General features: G+C 41.1%; 1 protein-coding gene across 2 annotated transcripts; it reads left to right on the plus strand.

Moving 5' to 3' along the window:
- Positions 1-293: 293 nt before the first annotated feature.
- ABI3 (ABI family member 3) lies at positions 294-22803 on the plus strand. 2 transcript variants are annotated; one of them, XM_026669724.2, is made up of 8 exons: positions 294-739; positions 2893-3060; positions 6944-7120; positions 18609-18694; positions 20326-20412; positions 21149-21324; positions 21608-21742; positions 22176-22803. In XM_026669724.2, exons 1-8 carry the CDS (start codon positions 623-625, stop codon positions 22337-22339), a joined length of 1110 nt encoding a protein of 369 aa, XP_026525509.1. In that variant the 5' UTR covers positions 294-622; the 3' UTR covers positions 22340-22803. The 2 variants fall into 2 exon arrangements, with proteins under 2 accessions (XP_026525509.1, XP_087801067.1); XM_087944941.1 differs by lacking the exon at positions 21608-21742 and having other exon boundaries at positions 531-739.
- The last annotated feature ends 1165 nt before the right edge of the window (positions 22804-23968 follow it).

Raw genomic sequence — 23968 nt, forward strand, 5'->3', positions numbered from 1 at the left:
CCACTGAAAGAAACTGTAGTGCTTAAAAGTATGGGAAACCTGAAGAATGTCTAAAAGAATGAACCAGATCCAAATCACGGAGGACAGAGCCAAAGGCTTGCTATGAACTTCCATCAACTTTCAAATATAAATAAACAACAATGGATTTTCTGAGTTTGCTTCAGCTCAGGTTCAGTAGTATTCCCAAGATAATTTGAAATATATATTGTAAATAATATGGACAGAGCTGACCTTTCAGGGGCTGCTGTAAGAAAAGTCAGTAAAATAAGCACTGGTCTAAAAATACTGGTTTCCTCTCTTAACAATTCTGTGTGCCCTCCCAACATTTCCCCAGTTCATTATCATCACTTTTGTACTCATTAAGTTAGTAGATTTTCAAAATCTCAAGAAGGAAAATAGTTATAATTCGAGTAAGTAGCACTGTTTTTGGGGCACCTTTTACAATAAATCTCCAGATATCAGCAGGATATTCTCTTGGTGAGCAAAAGGGGAGGGATCAGCATTGTCACTGGAGCCAAATCAAGTATAAAATAGTTCCCAGCCAGACTGTTCGAAACTTCTCTGCTGAAACAGTGTCTGCTATAAGAAGGAAGTGGTGAATCCAGCACAGCTAAGTAGCGACATGTCTGAGTTTCAGCAGCTGATGCAGGACTCCATACCATCTGCAAGAGATGTTCTACAAGAGAACTACAGCAACCTCCTCAAAGTGGCAGATTATTGTGACAGCAACTATGAGCAGGTGAGTTACAGTGGGACAGAAGTCAAAGGCAGACTAGCTTGAAAGAGAAACTGGACTACCCTGGCTGGGGCAATGCAGTATCTGGGCTAGGCTCCCAGGCAGCTGAAGATACTTGCAGAGGGAAATGAGCAAGACAGCACCTGTATATTAACTATAGCATTGCAAAACATGCTGAAGAACATCTTGAATCTATATGGGAAGTGGTCAATGTGGAGTTGAGATTTTCAGTGCTCTCTACCGCTAATATAAATGGGGGAGCCTGGTGGCAATGAATGAGGAACTGAAAACACCTAAAGCAAGGGTGGGAAAATTGTAGTTTTTACTGCCTTCTTTCTGCAGCTGATATAGTTTCCAAAAATGTGACTCAAAGTTGCACTGCCAAGTTTGGTGACAAATCACAAATTTCAGCAATGCAACATTTTGATTTTTTTTTAAAATAAAAAATAAAGATTGAAATGGGCATATTTGTGTGTCTGTTTTGCTTTTTCCTACCCCATCTCAAAGCTAGATAAAAAAATTTTGGCATTGCCTCTTTTGATAATATCACTGTATTATTGACATATCTCTCACAATTAAAAGATTTTGATCCCTGGATATTTGCCCCAAGCTAATGGATGCCAAACTGGAGAAATATGTTATAGATAATATTGAAATAGTTTTCTCAAGACCTGATAGAAAGGAATTTCCATGGTCTAGAAATCCATAATGTATTGCTGAGCATAAACGGTCTTTTGACATTTTCTACCTGTTTGTAGCCAATGAAATTGTATATGAGAGAGGAAGGGAAGAGAATTCTTTCTCTTGGCAGTAATAGTAATATTGATACTGCAAGTTTCCATGGGAGCAGTTGTCTCTTAATGTCTTCCTTTCAGATTTAATTGAAATGTGGGAAGTCAGGAGGCCTGCAAACTGATGGACACGATGATGCAAAGAAATACATGCCCTGGCCCTGACATGTAACTAATGGCTGAAATGTCCATCACCATATTGATTGCCAGGGTTGATCTGGCTGATCTGGATGGGTATCTCTTTCCTTTATCACTGGAAGCTTTCAAGAAGAGATTGGACTGCCATCTGTCAGAAATGGTGTAAGGTCTTGGGCGTTGGACTAGATGACCTACAAGGTCCCTTCCAACTCTGTTAATCTAATCCTTCCTCACCATTCCCTCTGTGTGTCTCCTAAAGCTGCACACTCAGTGGAAGAGGGCAACCATTCCAGATAGGAGTGTACCAATCTTCGGTCTACTAAATATATAGTGCAATACTATATTTGCTGGAATATAGGTGAGACACCATATTGTATTCTATTGTATCTACAGTTAGTCACAATGCTGTCAAAATATTGCATTGTGTGTCGTGATGTCATGACACAAGCCTTTCATATCCCATTGCAATGTCACAGATAAGTATGAAAGATAAGGAGCCAGCATCATTTCATCACTCTGCCTCATTACTTGACCCTTCTGTGGAGACTGGGTATGTTGTGGGACCAGGTGATCATGCAAATCCCTAATAATCCTTATTTGTAATAATACAAATAACATAGAAAACATGTACAGTATGTCATATGAACCTAGGAATTATATTTTATTAAGTTAGGTTAGAATTTAGAGTTCGTGTTTGGGTGAGCCAGCTACTCTATAGCAGTGGTTGGAAATAACTGCTCTCTCCAGATTAAGAGGGCTATCACGCAGAATAGGACAAACACTTGTTTTATTTTTCCAGGCAGTATGACAATTTAATATATTTGATAGACCAGAGAATACATGTTGATTGAAGACTGGGAGTCATTAAATAATGAATGGTATTACACCAATGAGAACACTTTATAATGATGATTATGGTTTAAAGTCCCAGGTTTGTGACTTCCAAACAGAGTGCAACTGTCATACTTTCTATCCAACATAATTGATTGGACCTGCAGCCTGGGACTATAAGAAACTTACTCCAGCCCATCTAAGATCACTGGGCTGGGATATTTTGGAGACATAACTTTATGTTTTTCATGGCTTAATATCACATTTAAACTGGACCATCCAGCTAAAATTCTGCCCTCCCATCCTGAATACCTGTCATACCTGTTATATGCTTCTATTATTCTGCTATCTTGCATAATTGTCTCTCATCCCCTTCACGTCTTTTCTAACCTATAGGCTCAAGATAAACGAAAAGCCCTAGAGGAAACCATGGCCTTCACTGTTCAGTCATTAGCCAGCGTAACCTATCAAATCAATAACCTAGCCAGAAACATCCTCAAAATATTTGACTTACAGACCAACCATCTCCAGCAAGTGGAAGCCAACGTTTGTTCCATTGAACAGGTGAGCAAGAATACTGCTTCAGCAGACACTATGAAGATACCATGTGGAAGATTAACTTGGGGTTGGATTTTTTTTTTTTTTGAAATTCTGAACACTTTTCCTGTTGGTAGCTTCTATGGTTGGCATGAGAAGTTTTGTATGCATGCATTGATTCCTCCTGCAACCCTTCCTATATTGTTAGCTTTGTGACATCCAAGCTTGCAACATCCAAGCTAAATCTCTAATCTCTCTTTTGTAAGTATCTTGGCTTTGTTGGGAAATACCACAGCTGGAGGCTTCAACAAACTGTTCTGTATTTTAGTTCAGTATCTTCTGAGTTCAATGTGGTATCTTCAATCTGGTATTTTCAGAGTTCTCATTTTTCCCACCCACATATCTGCCTAATACGCTTGCAAGAGAGTAAGCAAAAGTTATCTTAGCAAAAGAAAGAGCTGAAATCCTTACATAATTACACATGAATATTGTAAATATACTGTATATAGCAGCCTGCATGTCCAATGGGTCCTCAAGTCACATGTAATGTAGATGACAGGCAATTGTAAGATTAATACCAGTAGGTTCTGGGACAAGTTAATTTGTGACTGGCCTTGCGATATTTGTTTGCATGCCATTTAATTGTATGGTTATTTCCCCAATATAAGTGGTTTGTTGTTTCCTATTGTTGGATTGCTTTCAGTTGGATTTATGTTTTATTTAATTTATTTATGTATTCTATTCTCTATACTAAACTTGCTTTGGCCTAAGAAGACCAATAAAGCCATTAAATGAATCGATTAAATTAAATACAAATCTTCCCTTACATAGTGCCCCTCCAAATGTCTCACATTACAATCCCATCATTCACAACTTGGTGACCAGGGGATTACAAGAGGTATGACCACCACACCTGGAGAGATGGGAAGTTGGTGAATATATGGAGAACAGAAGGTGTATTGTTCACTTCTTTCAGGGAATTTCCTTGCCCTCTGAGTCACTGCTAAAGCAGACGCATCCCTGGATTTTTTAAACCAAAGGATTCCTTTCTCTCCTTCTCCCTCCTCTTCTTACTGAAAGTGTGTGAAGATGTATGCCTGTTCCCAGCAGATATCAGATCCCTCTTCCTGTTACTGGACTGAGACTAGGGACCTGCTTGATAGTTTTCCTGTTTCCTAAGAGTAAGAACAAAAACAAAATAAAATAGAACACATGTGATCAGGAAGCGTTAAGTGGAATGGATTAATCATCTGTACTATTTCACTTGCTTTATACTGCCAAAACATTTATACTTTTATATAACCAAGGCAGGTGTATGCAGTGTGTGAGTGTCTGTGTGTATCTGTGTGTGTGTTGGTAGAATGATCAAAGTGCAGTTTGTTGAAGCTGGATCCCAAAATATGCTGTGTAAAAATTGTGCATAAATCAGATATGATTTTCTTTTGCCTCTTGGACACCCCCACCCCCTATTTTAGAATAAAGTTATGTTTGTGAACCATTAGGACACTGGCTTTTGGCTCTTCTAGGCTTACATTGTTTCTCCCAGATTACCATGCTTGTAATCTGAGGATTGTGCATTTAGGGGATGATTTGACAGCCGCAAATATTTTCTTTCAGTTCAGCAGATAGAAAATAAGTTAAATGTTTAAAAAAATCAAGGTTGAAGTTCAATCTGGCCTGGGATCCTTTCCTTGCTTTCCAACTTGAAGGTTCACTTCCCAATTCAGATGGGGTTTCAAGCAGAACTAGAAACAATGCTATCATTTGTGCTGGCCAAATAATGTGGTGTGTAATGATAGAACAATTTAGGCGTTTCCCCCACCCCACCCCCGAGAGATGGGAAGCTGGTGGTGGGAGAGGAACTATGGACGAGTCATATCTGGTTCAAATCAGTTTAAACAGTAGAAAAGAGAAATTTCTTTCTACCAAATGAAACCTGATCCATCCCTCACAGTAGTGTTTGCATTGGCTATCAACAAGTAGCTGAGTTCCCATTTTGCACTGAACTACATTTTGCATAACACCTCAAGCCATAAGCCTTTAGTTACACATGACAAGGGTGAGGCTCACACAATATGCTTAATTAAACAAATGGTATAGTGGTTATTGCAAAGTGAGAATATGCTCAAGACCCTATCTAGAGAACTCCTATCTCTGCCTTCCTCATATTTAAATCAGCCCCTGGGATGTTCTCACTGCTTCCCAATTTCCTTGGTTTGCAGTTTGGTTTGCAATTTGCAATCTCATTATTATTTAGCTCTCAAATAATGAAATAATGGCCAGGTTTCAGTCCTCGGTGCTATAATCCTGTTTTGTTATTAATAGAATTTTCCCATTTAATTTTTTTTACAGCAATAGCTCACATTCATGAGCTCAAACTGATAATGAATGTACATTCTTACTTAGGAACTTAAGGAATGTTTTGCAGGATGAAAATCAGGTCAATATTCCTTCTGGTACAACCTATTTTATAAGCTGAACAACTATATGTTCCATCATTGAGATAGCCAACCTCTGCCTCGCCTAAGTATTGAGTGGCAATCTCAGTAACCCTCAGTTGCTGAATTGGAATATGTACTACTATGACAGGAAAGGGGGGGGGGGTAATTAAATTCAGGGTAGTAATCGTATGAACTAATTGTATCAATGTTAATGTAAATTAAACCAAATATAATCTTTGTGCTGGCTCTGCATGCTTTATTTGTTTGACTTGCTTCCAAAACTAAGTACAGTTTTGCTCTGAAAATGATTGAGCATTCATCAGATTATTAATGGATTTCTCTCTCTATCCCTTTGAGTAATTTCCAACATGGCCCTGCAGTTTTCTTGACAATATTTCAGAAGTGGTTTTTTCCAAGGGCTGAGAAACAGTGACTCTCAAGATTACCCAGCTTGTGTCCAAATTGGGACTAAAACTCCTATTACACCAAACTGGCTCTCATTATTGCTTATAATTTGTGATATTATTATGCTAATAATTTCTACATGCTCCACTGAGTTTTAAACAAAAAAAATGGATCCTCCATCCTGCAGTCAAATCATCTAAAAAGAGATGCTTTCCAGAGTTCCCAGACAGACTGGGTCTTCTGAGAGTTATAGCTTTTATTACAACTGGAATTGATCAGGATGGAAATGCTGAACTAACAGTAGAAAATTAATACTGAAAGGGAAGGAAACGATCACATGCAAGAATCCATTCTCTGGCTGCTGCTCTTGAGGTAATTTTGCTTTGCTCATGGAATTTCACAGTAAATCAAACAAGGTCATCCTCCAGTTGTAACCTTTCAACCACAGGCTCTGCTCTTTTTTCCTCCCATAAAAATATTACTTGAGAATTATTTGGAATAGCTGACATGTTGGTGTTTACTCTCTACACCAAAGCTGTGAACATGAGGCATCTGTGGAGTGCTATAGACTGTGCTGATGTGCACAGATATCATTTGAAATTCAGGCGAAGATGCTGAATTTTATTTTGTTGTAGAATGTTTGCAAATCTTTGGGTTTTCCATATTGCATACTTCTCTATCTAAACTTGCTCACTATTTGTTCACTATTTATGACAGGGGTATCAAACTCATGGCCTGCGGGCCGGATGCATCATGTGCTGGCCACACCCACCCTCATTTTAGCGAAGGGGGAAAAGTCACGATACGTCGCATGACGACAATGTGATGCCCTGATTTATGAGAAGAAAAAGTCCTGGAAAAGCAGCACCAGTATAGCAGTGAATTCCATCTGATCTAATGATGTGAACCTCATTTTTCCTGTTACATCTCGGCCAGCTCTGTTGATTGATTAGTGCTGCATGTTAACTCTCTTGGGAAATATGCTGCTGATGGTTCCTGTTCCAGCTTCCCATTAAGTCCTGCCAGACAAGTGTCTATTTTCTCATGATATCTTTCTATTGCAGGTGATAGAAATGCATAAGGAGAAAGTGTCCCGTCGGGAAATTGGGATGCTTACTGTTTGCAAGACATTTCCTCTGTATCAGAAAATCATGTACCCAAAGAAACTTGAGCCTTTGCAGCCCTATTACAGGAAACCACTGGACTTCAACACTCTGGATGACATTGGCCATGGGATCAAGGTAAGACAGGGACACTCTCCAATTAAAAAATGAGATGCTTTAGTCCTCCCCTCCCCTCCCCTCAAGATTCCCAGATTTGGGGTGTCCCTATTGATCCTAATAAGTGCACCAGATTTTGGGAGTAGTAGTCCAACAATTTTAAAAGTTGTGCTCATACCCTGGGCTTCTGAGCCATGAAAAATCATAACTGATAGAAAACAGCTATTGCGTCTGTAAAGGATTAACATCAAAGACACCTGCAGATTTCTACTGAGGAAGGCACTATTTCCACAGGTGTCCATTATTTGTCTCTTATTTTCTACTATGATAATATTTTAATGTGAATTCTTTTCATTGGGCTTTTTAGTTCCCCATGCTGACTGGGGAATTCTGGGAGTTGAAGTCTACATACCTTAAAGTTTCCAAATTTGAAAAAACACGCTCTTAGATGGATGGTGAACCCAACCAGTTTTTCCTTGTAATCTTTCTTTCTAATTTGGGTACCTCTTTGGGAGGATTCCTATCCTGACACATTTTTCTAAGTTCTTTCTACATATTCACTTGAGGGACACTCTGTCCCTAAGACTTTTACTTCTTATACTTATGGTATCAGTGCTAAGCTCAATTTGCTTTGCAGAACTTTATGTATTGTATTATAGCAAAATATTGGTTTCTGTTGTTTATTTTTTAAATCCCTTAAATGGGAAGAAGAAGAATAGTCCTATACCATGAAAAAACAAACTGCTTCTCCTATTCCCCAAACTGCAAGAAAAGATCTGCTTTCTCCAATATAGTGTGATTTCTTCTCAGAGGGAATGGTGGAGGGAACATATATGTGACCATCAACAAATATTTGGCTTTCAGAATATTAAAGAAATTTGGGAGTTGTCCACAGAAGAGGACTTTGAAAATGTATGCCTGATTTAGCATCAGATCTGCTAACCATCAGCAGAAATAGGGCATGTAACTAGGTCTTTTATTCATAAATGTGGGTGTGCTGACCTATGTGGTGCAGCTTTGCTCTTGGAAAGGAGAAGGTTCTTTCCCCACCCAAGTATTTGATGACTTACATAGACATAGAAATTCAACAAGAGACAATGTGTCTCCAAGCACTTCCTCTGTGGAAAAACGTATGTGCTACTAAGCCATTACTCTCTTCCTCCTTCAACACAAAAGAAAAAAAAAACTTAGGCATAATAAGAACAAGCATAAAAATTTAAAACAGGCATAGGCAACTTATTGAGACATTCAGTACAAGAAGAGTTTGAATCCATGTCATGGATGCTGACAAAAAATAGCTACTATTGGTAGACATCCCTTTTTCAAAATGGCTATTCTTATGGGCATGGACAATTCAAAAAACACACATTAATGGAGTAATCCCTCACCAATTCCCCCTACCAAAGATTCTCTACCACTCTAGTTTGTCTTTTACTTTGGCAGATGGACACACTTCCAAACACACCATATAATTGTAGCCAAACATCAATTTATTTTTGAAGAAGGCCTTTGGTGCTCTTATGAAGCCCAAAAGCATTTTTGGAAGAAAAAATGTTAGGTTTCTATAAGTTTAAATCGTGAGAGAGAGAAAACTTACTAGGCATCCAGGAGCATACCTGCAGGTGCATTGGTGTCCATAGTCATCATGCTGCCTCTTCCAGCAAAACTATAAACACTACCTGTACTAGATTCATTCTCCTTTGTAGAGAGTGATTGTACCCTCAGGAAGCCGTTCCTTTCTAGACAATTTTCCCTAGGTAAAACAGAACCGAGAAAATCTTCTCTCTGTCTCCCTCTCCCCCTCTCCATTACACAGTCTCCTCCCTCCCTCCCTCCCCCCTCTCTTTCCTATCAAATTTCTATGATGCTTATCATAATTGTGCTTGTGGACTTTGTTGGATGATCTTGATATGAAAGAAGTTGTTAAAATGTTTTGTCCCCCTAAAAATTTGTACCAGTTTATTGTTTAAGATCTTCATATAGGATTTACCAGTAAGTAATGATTTCTTAAAATAAGGAACAAGGGACAAATTTTAGTCATGCAATTTTAAAGACTATGATTAACCCTTCATAACCTATTAATCCTCCACATTTATTTCTATATATTTCAAACATTTCTTCTCTTTTCTCCCCCCCCACAAGTTGGGGTACAGTTATAAATCAGGACCATAGGTCTTCAAAATATTGTGGCCCGAGAATAGATATCAAAGTTGCAAAATAAGCTGCTCTTTCTTCCTCCCCATTTTGCAAACTACTTTGAAAGAAAAAAAAAGTGGGGCCGTGTTGGTAACTGGGGTCAGGCATTGAGACTGAACTGGAAACCACATGTGCCTGAAACCGATGAGACAGAGACATTTCGAGCTGAGAGGAAGCAGAGCACCGCCTCTTTCTTCCCATGCTTCTCTCTCATTTCCCAGTAGCATTCTTGTCATTTGAAACTCTGCTTCCATTCAAAGGGTTTGTAGCATTTTCACTAACGCTGATGATAAGCAATGCTTCGATGCTGCTAGCAGAGCAGCTACAGAAAGACAAATAATCATCCATATGGAAAGAAAGCTGCTAACTTAGCAATGGCCCGTCACTAAGTTGGAAAGATGGAAAGGACCATCAAAACAGGTACAATTAAATCAGTGATTGCTAACTAGTCTTTAAGGGACATAGTCACATAATATTACTTTCATCTCATTCTCAGGCAAATTAGAGTTATTTTGGGAACATCTAGTGTGGAAGGGGGACATTTCTTTTTATCCTAGAACAAACTTTGCCACATGAAATCTTTGGAATACTTAGTGATGAGTCTGGGAATGATATAGCCAATGGCTGCTTCTGTCCTTCCCCCTTATTCAGTCATATTAGACACTGCACCTTTGTGTCGATCCATTGTAACTTGGTCTGACAAAGAAAATACTTACCAGCTTCCTGTGCCTTTCCTCCCCCACCCCACCATGGTAATATCAGCCACTTGAGTGATCTGTGCTACAAAACAGAGGGATGTACCCATGAAAAAACACATTCCTAAAAGAGATATTGTTGCAAAAAGGAACAACCTGCCATGATGTCAGCACAATTTTCTGCTGAGTCAAAGTTAAGAGGAAAGAAAACTGAAGCAGCAGCCAGGATGAGCCTTACGTTGTAAACTGTTCCACTAAGTAAAGCTTTTTTAGTTTTCTGGAGTCCACGTTTGGTTAACATTGAAGTATGATCACCGACTTGCCCCTGTGGATTGGTATAGATTTGCTGCCTCTGTTCACTGGATTTTGTGGAGTGCCAAGAGAGATGGCATAGTAAAATAGCCAGATTGGCCCCTCCTAGGAATAAGACCTGATCATAGGTTTGACTTGGTTGTGTGGCTTGCTGGCAATGCTCTATGTTGGCAGAAGCAGCAGGGGCCAGATGACACAGTGAAAGAAAATGCCACTGAAATATGCAGCCAAGGAGAAAGAGGCTGGCACATAAAAATTGGTATCTGTAGACTTGGCACTTCTTGGTTTTTAAAACAAATAACATATAGAGCGGTACCTTTAAGTCCTAACTTGGTACCTGTTCTCTGGTTCTTAAGTTGTATATATGTAAATCATTCAAAAGTTAAATCTAAGATGTAACATAAATGTCTGCACTGAACAATCAGTCTTGAGACAATATTGTAAGTGCTAAGAGCTGAATTTAAGTGTTGACTTATGTTGCCAAGGTCAGGATACTGCATACAAGAAAAAGCAGACTTCGGACTTGAGAATTGAAAAAAAAAACCAAATGAAACCAAAAGCAACTTTAGCCTTATCATGCAAAAAAATAAATAAAATCCTAGCACTGAGATTAATGAGATGACAAATTGTATTTCCTGCTGGCTATATGTATCTAAGACTGCTTCATTCCATTCAGGTGTCCTTCCCAGCATCCTCCATATATGGAAGTAAATTTGCAAAATTACCTATTGTCTGTAATAACTCCAGTGTGGTGTAGGGTAAATGGAACCTGTTGATGTTTAACTGTGAAGAGGAACCAATGTTAGACAGAGAGTAGTGAGGGACATATTTTGAGGTGACACAGTATGAAGGAACCGGAAGGGAGGAGTTAAGAAAAATAAAGCAGTTTGTATGCAGAGAACTCACGTTAGGAGTATTACTACAAAATACGACATGGTGTCAGAAGTTCTGTAACACGGTAACTGAACAACGAGGTCTACCCAAAAGAGGAAAATGAGCGGCAGTGGGGATGAGCAGAATGAGGAAGGAGTTAGCACACCCAGTGCTACTTTTAACATCCAACCACTGGAACCCTTTGATTTTTTTCAAACCAAATGAGTGGACAAAATGGATACGGCGATTCAAGAGATTTAGGCAAGCAAGCAATCTCGCAATAAGCTCTGAAGAAAATCAGGTGAACACTTTGATTTACTGTGTGGGAGACGAAGCAGATGATGTTCTGCGTGGCCTGAAACTCAGTGAAGCTGATCAGCATCAGTATACTAAAGTAAGAGACGGCTTTCAGTCATTCTTTGTAGTAAAAAAGAACATTGTGTATGAGCGTGCAAGATTTAATATGCGCATACAAGAAGCAAATGAGACAGTTGATGCATTTGTCACTGTTGTGTCCCTGACTAGCTAAGTCTTCAACCTGGTCCGCAATTTGAGCGGGACCACCGACGGTTCCCATTGGTTGGTGCCGTTTGACAGCAGACTATATAAGGGGCTGTCAAACGGCATCAACCGGCTCCAGCCAGCTGGCTGCCAGCCCAGCTGGGCAGCCACGATAACCTGTTACTCTTCAAATAAAAGAAATGTTATTCTTCAGCTCCTGTGTCTGCCTGGTGTGTCCGTCTACCAAACACAACACTGGCGACGAGGATGGGATGTCAGAAGAGACACCCAGGCAAGAAGCTGAGCTAAGTCACTGAAGATAGAGCTGAAGCCACTGAATGTTTGGAGCCGCAGACAATCTCTGCGCGCACCAAATTTAAAGAGCCTCCTCAGCTGAGGAGAAAGTCTCCCTGACTGAGGAGAAAGACGTCGCCCTCAAGGCCCATGAAGGCCGGCGAGACCTTCCCCGTAGAGCAGGCATAGAGCCGCCTCCCGTACCAAAGGCACCCCGTTGGCGCTACCAAAAGCGCAGAAGTCTGAAAGCCTCCCCAGCTGAGGAACAGACGTTGCCCTCAAGGCCCGTGAAGGCCGGGCGAGACCTCCCCGTAGAGCAGGCATAGAGCCGCCTCCCGTGGCCAAAGGCACCCCGTTGGCGCTGCCAAAAGCGCAGAAGTCTGAAAGCCTCCCCAGCCGAGGAACAGACGTCACCCTCAAGGCCCGTGAAGGCCGGCGAGACCCCCGCTGGGCAGACATAGAGTCGCCTCCCGTCCCGGCCGCCGCTGCCGCTGCCGCCTCCGCCACCGCCGCCGACAGCCCGAGCGCCTCCTCGACTCCCACCGGCTGCCGAGCGACGGGCCACTGCCGGTGCTGCTGGCGCTGCTCCTCTATACGCCGGTGGGGCTGTGCCTGCTGCCGGTGCAGCTCTTCGTGGGCCTGCTGCGATTCAGCTCCTGGCCCTTCACCATTGTGGACTCGGTGCAGCCATTGGATCTGCAGGTCTGCAGCCCCTTCGTGGCTTTGAGCATGGCTGGCGTTGTTTCCTGGTTCACTGAGCTGTTTGAGACTTTTCTTCGTTTCTCTCACGTTTGTTAAATAAAATTCTCTCTGCCTCCCCTTCCCAGTGACTCTGGGGGATGGATCCTGTATTTAGGGGTGGTGGGTGTCAGGAGCTGAACAAGGAGGTGCGCACCCACCATTAGAGTCCTTCCATGCACCCACCTCTAGGGTCTTTCCCACCTGGGCTTGTATCCCTTGACAGTAGCACTACACTCCCCAGGGGGGGCGAAAGCTAGGTAGGTGGGAGGTTGGATGTTCTTGTCCCAAGGGGGCCAGGAGAGCACAACGTGCCTGCTCCCTTTTCGGCCTTAGGCTTTGTTTAGGCCTTGTTCTTCATAGTCAACCCCCTAGCTCACCAGAGTCATCAGACATGTTGCCTCCAGCCTTAGGTTTCAGGGACCTCTGCCCTACCCCATGCAGGCAGTCACCAGACATGTTATTCACCATCTTATCTGGTTCCCCTTCTCAGGCTCCTACCTTGCGACAGGTGGGGTGCCATTTTTTGGAAGCCAAGTGGATAGGTGCGCAAAGCAGCTACTAGTTCAATTTCCTTATTTGTACCATTGCATTCCCAAAGGGCTGGGCAGCGCATGCCCTTAGCTAGGGGAAAGGGGTGTTGTGTCCCTGACTAGCTAAGTCTTCAACCTGGTCCGCAATTTGAGTGGGACCACCGACGGTTCCCATTGGTTGGTGCCGTTTGACAGCAGACTATATAAGGGGCTGTCAAACGGCATCAACCGGCTCCAGCCAGCTGGCTGCCAGCCCAGCTGGGCAGCCACGATAACCTGTTACTCTTCAAATAAAAGAAACGTTATTCTTCAGCTCCTGTGTCTGCCTGGTGTGTCCGTCTACCAAACACAACAGTCACAGCGCTGTATGCATTAGCAGAACACTGTAACTATGGAGCACTACATGACGAGCTCATCAGAGACAGGATTGTAGTAGGCTTGGTCGATACACGGCTATCAGAACGCATGCAAATGGAAAAAGACCTAGACCTGGATAAAGCTATTAATATGGCAAGACAATCAGAGGAGATTAAAAAACAGCAAACAACATTGAGAAGTGATGCTAGTGCTGTAAACCTAAAGGATGTGAACTCTTTGGACAGACTGTTTAAAGGCAGGCATCAGAAAGAAAAGCAAAAATTCAGCAGATCAAAGAATGATGGAGCAAAGCCTCAAAGCAGGTAGAACAAAAACACTAAAGACCCCCAGTGTCACAAATGCGATGGCATGCTTCACCCTAGACAGGAATGTCCTGCTAAGGATGCTAAATGCCATACATGTGGGAAAAAGGGTCACTATCAACGTGTATGTTTTGCAAGCAAGGCTGTGCATGGCATTGAGGAAGAGGAGAGAAGCTTCTTTCTCGGCTCTGTGACATCACATGCTGATCCATGGACTGTGGAAATCAGAATGATGGATAAAGACATCACGTTCAAGTTGGATACTGGAGCAGATGTCACTGTTGTTTCACAGAAGAATTTCGCCAACATTTTTCACAACACACAGATGCTGGTGCTGCAAAAAGCAGAGAGACCTCTACTGGGTCCAGGGAGAATTCCACTGGAAGTGATGGGGTTTGCCAAACTACAGCTAAAGAAAGGAGCAAAACAAATTACAGAGGTGTATGTGGTCAAAAACCTGAGTATGCCTTTGCTAGGACTGCCAGCTATTGTAGCTCTTGATCTGTTGTTTCGTGTGGACACTATTGACATGGAAAACCTGAAGTCAAGCTACCCTAAGTTATGCAGCAGCCTAGGGGAGGTTCGACAACCTTATTGTATTAAGCTCAAACCCGATGCTGTGCCTTTCTCTTTGAAAACCCCAAGGAGGATTCCCCTACCATTGATGGGGAAAGTCAAAGATGAGCTTCAATGCATGGAAAACTTGGGAGTAATCACTCGTGTGGAAGAGCCTACGGACTGGTGTGCAGGCATGGTAGTAGTGCCCAAGAAGGACAGCAAAAAGGTGCGTTTGTGTGTGGACCTGACTGGCTTGAACAAGTATGTGTGTCGTGAAAAATTCATTTTACCATCAGTAGAACAGAGTCTTGGAACACTGGTTGGTGCTAAAATGTTCAGTAAATTAGATGCCAACATGGGGTTTTGGCAGATACCCCTCACCGAGGATTCAGGATATTCAAGTATACCACATTCATTACACGCCTTTGGGTGGTTCCATTTTAACCATCTTCCATTTGGCATTGCCTCAGCGCCCGAACATTTTCAATGTATGATGGTGGAAGTTACACAGGGGCTGGAAGGTACAGTTTGCCACATTGATGATCTACTGGTGTGGGGACGGGACCAAGGAGAACATGACAATCGACTCCATGCAGTGCTAAAAAAACTGGAAAAGGCGGAAATCACTCTGAACGTGGATAAGTGTGAACTCTCCAGGAGTGAGGTGGTCTTTTTGGGTCACATCATCTCTGATGCAGGGATATGACCTGACCCAAGGAAAACAAAGGCTATCAGAGCTATTAAGGAGCCCTCTAGTGTGAATGAACTGAGGAGTTTTCTTGGCATGGTAAACCAGCTGGGGAAGTTCATCCCTCAGTTGGCAGAAAAAGACAAGCCACTTCGTGATCTCCTTTCTAAGAAAAACTGTTCGGTTTGGGATGTGGAACAGGTCAGGGCATTTAAGACATTGAAGGATGCTTTGTCTTCCCCTCCAGTGCTGGCCATGTATGATCCGAACAAAGTGACGAAAGTGTCAGCGGATGCATCGTCATATGGCTTGGGTGCCTTTCTTCTTCAAGAGTGGGGAGATAAATGGAAGCCTGTGGCTTACGCGTCATGTTCACTCACTCCAACTGAACAATACTATGCACAGGTGGAAAAAGAAGGCCTGGCTCTAACCTGGGCATGTGAAAGATTTCGGGATTTCCTCCTAGGAAAGCATTTCTGCCTGGAGACTGACCACAAACCACTTGTCAGTTTGTTTGGAGACCAAGCACTAGATCTTCTACCCTTGAGAATTCAGCGATTCAGGATGAGGCTCATGCGTTACTCTTACTACATTGTGCATGTGCCCAGAAAGTCACTTTGGACAGCAGACACATTGTCACATTCGCCTATGGACTCTCACATGTCCAAAGCAGAACTGGAGCTGATGAAAAGCACTAACATATATGTGGACTGTGTCGTAGACACCCTGCCTGTTAGCCACACATATATGGAAATCATAAAAGAGCAGTTGCAAGCTGATAGTATTTGCTCTCGAGTCATGAAATTGTGTGCAGATGGATGGCCAGTGCATGCAAAACAGGGACCTGCACTGAGAGGATACTGGCCAGAATGAGCTACACTCACTGTACAAGATGGATTACTACTGAAAGACACTAGGCTTGTGATCCCATCCACTCTGAGGAATGAGGAATGAAGGACACCAAGGGGTGGTGAAATGCAAAGAATGTGCTCATCAGTCTGTGTGGTGGCCAGGACTCAGTCAGCAGGTCAGCAAAATGGTGCTCAAATGTAGGACATGTATTCAAGAGCATCAGAATTCTAAAGAGCCACTCATGACATCTGAGTGCCCTGAAAGACCATGGCAAAAGTTAGGGACTGACATGTTTGTACCTGGAAGGAAAACATACTTAGTTGTGATAGACTATTTCTCCAGATATGTTGAGATTGCACTGCTATTGAACACTAAGTCAACTGATATCATTGTCCATCTGAAGTCAATCTTTGCCTGGCATGGGATTCCAGAGGAGTTGATGTCAGACAATGGACCACAGTTTTCTGGCCAAGATTTCTCTCATTTTGCATCCACATATGGGTTCAAACATGTTACCAGCAGTCCAAGTTTCCACAAAGTGACGGAGAAACTGAATGTGCAGTTCAGACAGTGAAAAGTCCCTTGAAAAAGGCTAGCAACCCTTATCTGGCCCTGCTTGCCTACAGAGCTACCCCTCTCCTGAGTGGGTTCAGTCCGGCTCAGCTGCTTATGGGGTGACATCTTCGTACCACTGTGCCGACTCTTCCCTTTCAGCTAAACCCAGCATTGCCAGATGTTGACTATTTTGCTTGTAAAGAGAGAGAGAAGAGGAAATTGAATACTGAATACTACAACAGGAGACATCGTGCAAAAACTCTTAGTGATTTGATACCAGGAGAGCATGTATGGGTCACTGATACAAAAGAATCTGAGACTGTGCTGCAGAATCACACGAGTCCAAGGTCATATCTGGTGGATGTACCTAAAGGTGTGGTGAGATGCAATCGTCAGCACTTGATACCCTTACACACACATGCAAGTGAAGGAGGAGTGGTGGAGCAGCAGGAGTTGCCAGAGACAAACAGTGAACAAGTTTCTACATCACCTGGGAAAATACTTAAAAACTTTCCTAGTGTGACAGCTACCCCAAGGACAAGGTCTGGGAGAGCTATAGTTAAACTAGAGAGACTGAATCTGTGAACTGAGAAAGTGAAAAAGAGTTAATGTTGATGTGTAGTTCAGTAAGAAATTTGAGGTGCAGAATAGTTTAAACACAGTTAGGTGTATTGGATTAGTAAATAGTTATATGATAACGTTTTCTTCCCTACAGGATTTAGATAGGAACAGACCTTCAACAAAAGAGGCAGAATAATCCTCTAAGGTCTGGTGAGACAAAGGTAGTCTACCCTTTGTTCTCTAGAAAAGGGAGATGTGGTGTTGATGTTTAACTGTGAAGAGGAACCAATGTTAGACAGAGAGTAGTGAGGGACATATTTTGAGGTGACACAGTATGAAGGAACCGGAAGGGAGGAGTTAAGAAAAATAAAGCAGTTTGTGTGCAGAGAACTCACATGTTAGGAGTATTATTACAAAATACGACATCCAGAAGAAGTAAAAAGACATTAATTCTACAATGTGTATCAAAAGTCTACAAAGTGCTCTGAAGCCAATTGATTTGATTTGTCACTTCAAAGTTGCTTAGAATTACAAATTTACTTCAACAGGGTGATTTGATCCTGTTTTAAAGCTTTGTACAACCCTATTTACCAGACATAGGCATGAAGAGAGTAGGAGACAGTGAATGATAATAAATACTTTCTCCTACCACTTCTCATTTTGAGTTATGCAGGTAACCCTTTGAACTGTTGTGCAGTACATCTGTGGACATGGAGATGTTTGCAATCCCAATCTGAAAGGGTAGAATTTAGCACAACAGGGGCACTGAAAGTCCATTGTTATAAAAGCTGTGGGTATTATTCTGTGATTCTATTCACAGTTTTCAATCATTTTGGTGGCACCTGTCTTCAAAGCCAGTGGGAGCATCATAGCACAGTGCTCTGTAGTGGCTTCTTTCAGCAGCCACAGCTTCTAGTTCCCTTGACTGAATGTCACAGTAGTATAGGGTGTGGGTGTGTGGGTGTGTGGGTGTGTTTGTTTATGGGTGTGTATTCATGAACAAATGCTTCCCAGGCCCTTATCTTGGCACTATAATGGAATTCAAGAAATGGTTGGAGGATTTTTCTCTTCCATGAGCCTAGAATCTCACCCTATTAGTACCAAATGCCTCCTGGCTTTTAATCCTGTGTTACGGAAGCTCTGCAGCTTTCTAGTTGCTTCCTGGCATTCAATAATATCACTCTTTTTGTCTAGAAATTCTGAAAATTTAGTATTTACCACAATGAAGCCTGTATCATCTGCTTGCTTTAGAATGCGTCCCTTTTTGGAGCAGCTGGGGCTTATCACTATGTGAAGTACTCAGATACATCTTTTAGTGCGTTTCTGGAATTCGGGATACCTTGGAAACTCCTGGCAAAAAAAAAGAACAGAATCCAAGTGATAAAACAGCCATTGCTTTGAAAGTTTTCCAAATACTACACTAGCATGTTCCTGCAGTTTTTTCAGCTTGTACTTCTAATCTTTCTCCTTTAGGATCAAAGTACACAGCTGGCCAAAACAGGGACTCTATCACGGCGATCAATCAAGTCCTCGGCTGGGCTATCACCTGGAACCCTTGGGTAAGAATGGATCAGCTAATAGCAGGAGCAAGCGAAGGAACCACCACTGAGTTAAGGCTGCTACGGCCATCTACTACTTGTGCAGGATAATCATCTAATCAATGATATTTTATTGTTGACAATTTATTTTATTTATTGATCAAATTTGTCTAGTAGCCCATCTCACCAAAAGCAGCTCTGGACAGTGTATAGCAAATGGATAAACCAACAAATATAAAAAAGTTAAGAAAAATAAATATTATAAAAACAAATATATAAACTCTACACAAAGAAGATAAGAATAGCTACCTTAACAATGAAGGTACCTAACCCTGTTTTATGTGAAAACAATATATCTGATTTAATGGCAAAACAGTCAAGGGGACTTTGAAGTAAGCAGCCCTGCAGTGGATCCCAGCGACATCTGCAAAAGAGAGGTGAAGCTCAGCAGGATGATGCAAATCCCTCCCCCTTTGAGCAAGTGGATCACAAGAGGCGGGGCTTGCATCATGCTGCTCCATCCGTCACCAAGCCAATTTTCAACCCTTGCCTGAAGATGTCTGTTGCAGATAAACATCTTGATAGCCTTCTTTATGAGGAGTAGCCATTTTGCTAATAATTCCTTCCAAATTATTATATAAATGAGAACACGTAGAACTATAATGTAATTGTATGCCTTATCATCCCACAATGAACAACTATACTATGGGTCAGTCAAGAATGTTTCTTAAAAGACTGGGCTGCATTGGTGTCCCCACCAGTTCAAAGGACATACTGGTATATATTATTTCATTAGAATTATATAATTTAATCTATAATTCAGATTAATCACTTAAATTAGTTTGACAATTAATTATATACTGTTTTTAAAAATAATTTAAATTACATTTAATAGGCATCCACAGACCAAATGACGCTTTGCATAAAAAGATGAGTTGCTTTAGTCAGAAGTAGAATAACATTCTTTAGGATGTTGTTGCTTGTCCAAAATAATATGGTTAGAAATACTGACATTATATTCTCTCTTATCAGACCCTTTCTAAGTAGTTAGAATCTTAGGCATTGGAATGGATGGGTATGATATTCTTCTATTATTTACTCAAAGGACCAATTATTTGTACAAAATTAAAACTTCCATGGAAACACCGGTTGTGTGTGGAATGGTGGGCTCTGGCCTGTGAAAACAGATTTGATAATAAAATGATCTACAGGACATCACCTGAGTCGTTGCTGTTTATTCTGAACATGGAATGAATTGATGTGGTTGGCTGTGGGTATTAAATGACTCATCTGTTTCCGTTATATAAACCACTCGGTCAAAATGCAAGAATTTCTCAGGTCTCTGGGTTCAGGCGGACAAGGTGGTGTTTTTTGTTGCTGTTATTATTATTATTATTATTTTGCAAATGAGGATTTTAGGGGAAGAGATGCTTTATAAAGTGGCCTCCAAGAGTCACATGGGATGTGATGATCTAAAGAAATTAAGATGAAAATGCTTTTGGGGGATGGGATGTGGGCAATTAGGGTGTTAATATATGAATAACTTTTAAAATTTTCTTTAAAAACAACATTTGAAAGCAATTCTTAAAGGAAAGTTGTATTGTTGCAGGTGTGAGAAATCCAGATACGACTTCTTTTCAATTTTATTTTAGAAGGAGCCAGAAGGTCCTAGAAGCAATTCCACCACCACTTATCCCCGAAGGCCAACTCTCATCAGCTTCATCTTTGTCATCCATAAGGTACCTTTAAGAGACCCTCTCTTCTTCCCAGCAAAGAGTGGAGATGTAAAGAACAACCTTGTGGGAAAAGCAATTACTATTACAAGTGATTAAACATCAGTGAAAAGCAAGATTTTATCATCCAGGAACATTAAAGACAAATTGTAGCATCAAACATCTTTTGTTATTTCACACTAAAATTACAAAGAATTGTTCTAAAGCATATGGCACCACACATGACGATCATTGTCATGTCATTATTTTGGATTTCTTCCCAAATTCCCTATTATGGTGCTAGATAATAGTTATTGCATAGCACTTTAAACTATATCTTTATTACAATTTAGAGGTGTTCTTCAGTAACTATTACCTCTTCCTTTATTAGGATAGACAAATCTATTTACTTTGATTGTAGACATTGTTCTTAAATGCTTCCCTTTATGTAAGAAATAGGAAAAAACCAGTGTCACTAAGCAAGAAAATGAGATAATGTGCTAGCTCAGACTGTTTCCTGTATGGTGTTTTTCTACATACAGAGATGGACAAAATATGTCCCTCTAGATGTTGTTGGGCTCCAGTTCTCATCAGCTGTGATAGTGAGCCAGTGATGATGGATGATGGGAACTGAAGCTATCCCATTCCAGAATTATAAGTCTATTATTATTTTAGCACAAGGGTCATGGCTACTTTCCTTCCTTTTCCACTGCCTTTTTCAACAAACGTTCCTCTGAAACCTGTCCTTGTCTAAATGTCATAGTAACCTCACAGGAGCTTTGAACAGCACAAGTATGAAAGATCCTTCTGAACCAGATCCATCGCTACCACCACCACTACCAGAAGCAGACGATTGTCTTCTCCCTTCTCAAACAGATTTTTTGCCACCTCCTCCTTTTCAAGCAGAAGATGTTCTTCCTCTGCCTTACCCTGAGTCAGGTAAAAGCCCTTTAAAGCACTAGGAAAATAAATCAAAGTGTCTCAAGCCCTTAATGAGTTGGCACATTAATGTCAGCTAGGAAGCATGGGAACAGTATCCAGTGCTCTTGGGAATGGGTTGGCTGGTATATAGTGCCTGAGTTCATAAATTACACCAAGTGATTTGATTGACTTATGTCTTAGGTTTTAGCATGACTTGGTATAAGGGCTCAATTACAGAACACCAAGCAGATGAGACAGTTGACTTGCTTATTTGTGAAGCAGGCACCCTGTTTGTTTGCAGAACTTGATTTTCCAACTTTTCCTCTACCACCATCCCTGGACATCTCCAACTGTGGTCTCCTGAAGCCTCCTCTTCTGCCACCTCCACCACCCCCAGAGAAATTGTTGTGGGCCCCAGACACCTATCTGGAGAAAGGTATCTTAGTAAAAATAAGAAAACTCCTGAAAACTGTCTCAGCTGTGCATGATTTCTAATTATACGCAGGACAAAGTCAAATCCACACATTAAACAAGAACTTCTCAGCTCAGCTGACAATGAGAACTCTTTATTATCTATAGTAAAGCTTGGAGAAGAGATAGGTAGGACTGTCTTCCATCTTAATTAGTATAAACAATTTGTTCCATCCAGCCTTTTTCAACAGTAGTTAATCTATACTCTTCTATCCCATTTGTCTCAGTGAATTTGGTTATAGCAATGAGTGGCATAAGGTGTAAACCTACTTGATTATATTTCCCGTCACCTGGCATTCTATCTCTTTAGCATCCCTGGGTTATCTTAAGGATGTAGCTAGTTGATCTTTTATTTGTTCCATTGACTCTGACTTAATTTCTCCTTGTTTTGTTTTCAGTTGTGACTCTTTACCCTTATGTTCAGAAGAAGGATGATGAACTCTCATTTACAGAAGGGGTCATTATTTACGTGACACGGAAATACTCAAATGGCTGGTGTGAAGGTGTAACAAGTGATGCAGAAGGATTGTTCCCAGGGAACTACACTGAACCTTTGCACTGAATGAGGCAGAATGGAAGAGAAAAAAAGACAGGACCCTGACCCAAGTTTTATGGAGAGCATGGAGTCATCTAGAATAGTCCCACAGGCTGCAAATAAATTTAACAAATAAATTTAACAAATAAGTTTAAGTTGCCAGGAAATCAGTATTTCCCTGACTTAAGTTAGGCTAAAATCAAGCTAGTGAAAGGAATGTGTTGAGAGTACTTTGGAAATTTCCTTAAATACATTGTAATATAAACACAGGATTTAGGTTCTTCTTCTTCTGCAGAGCTTCACAAAACCTACAATCTTGTTCAGCAGTTAATAAAGAGCCCATTAGGGCTAATTTATATCCTTACAAAAACAGTGGTTTCTTAGAATTCTGAGATCGGGCTTGCCCATGATTGATACATGTGATGAATAAATAAACGAATCCAGCAACAAACTTTCTACTATTGTAAAGAAAATAAATATGTTGTAAAATATTCTTGAAGGTTTTGTGTGGTTTTTTCAATATGCCAGCAGGTGGTGCTATTCTGTAGTTTAATTCCGTAGTAGCTACTGCCCCTCTCTGTCCATTCCTGAAATCTTATTTGCATCCCAAAATTATACCACTAGCAGCAAACAATTGAGCAGAGACAGCATGATCACCTATAGTTTTTGGGGGGAGGGAGGGGCAGTCAGAAAAGAAATAAAAGGTAAAATTATCTGAATTAACTCCTTATAGTTTTATGGATATAGTTATGGAGATTTTCTTGCAATCGCTGCCTTCCATGTCTTTTGACTTCCCCATACAGTTTAGAGCTGGTGATTTCCTACCAAAGGGCTTAGCCGGCTCAACCAAAGCACTGTCATCTGCTTTCAAAATAGGCATAAAGTTGAATACCAAGTATTCAACTTCGAATAGTTCACCAATGTTGCCAACCCTTCCAAGTCGCCACTTTCAGGATATTATCATCCTTCCTTTACCGGCGTTTTTTGCTTTCTTGTTTTTTTTTTTTTTTTAAATGTTTGCATTATATACTGGGAAATGTGTAGAATATTAGAATGGTGAGGTGAATGTGACTATAAAGCATTTCCTAATTTGTGACTGAGGAAGAACAAAAAAGGGAGGAAGCTTCAAACCCCCGTTTTGCCAATTGGAATTATATACCGGTAATTGATTTCTCCAAGAATTGTGTAGATTCTCTTGTTCAGGCACTACAAATGTTTGTCACAACAAATTATGGGAAGTTCCAACAGAGACATTTTTCTCTCTCTCCCCACTAAACCAGGCTCTGATTGGTCGCAGTCCAAATATTGTATACCACTTTAATTACACTCCACATGCATCCTGGTTTGCCATGGTAAGTGGTTATACACACCCTCAAATCTCTAACATGGACCCACCTTTTAATTCCCTTCATTTTGCCATAAGAGGAAATCACATCAAGAGAAAAAGAGCTGAGGGATAACTGAGAGGAACAACCACCTTCTCAGATCAAAGGAGAAAATAAAGCTCATTTATGAGGAAAAACAGCAGCTCACTGGTAGGACTGTAGGTGAAAGAAAAGAATCCCCATCACTAGAGATTGCACACATTCAAGACTCTAGAAACACAGGAATCATGAAATAGGTATTTGAATATACTTTATAAGCAATTTGTGTCAG

The sequence above is a fragment of the Notechis scutatus genome, chromosome Z, assembly GCF_049901735.1.
Source record: "Notechis scutatus isolate UNSWTSFEM ecotype Mainland chromosome Z, rNotScu1.2, whole genome shotgun sequence".
NCBI classification, from domain to species: domain Eukaryota; kingdom Metazoa; phylum Chordata; class Lepidosauria; order Squamata; family Elapidae; genus Notechis; species Notechis scutatus.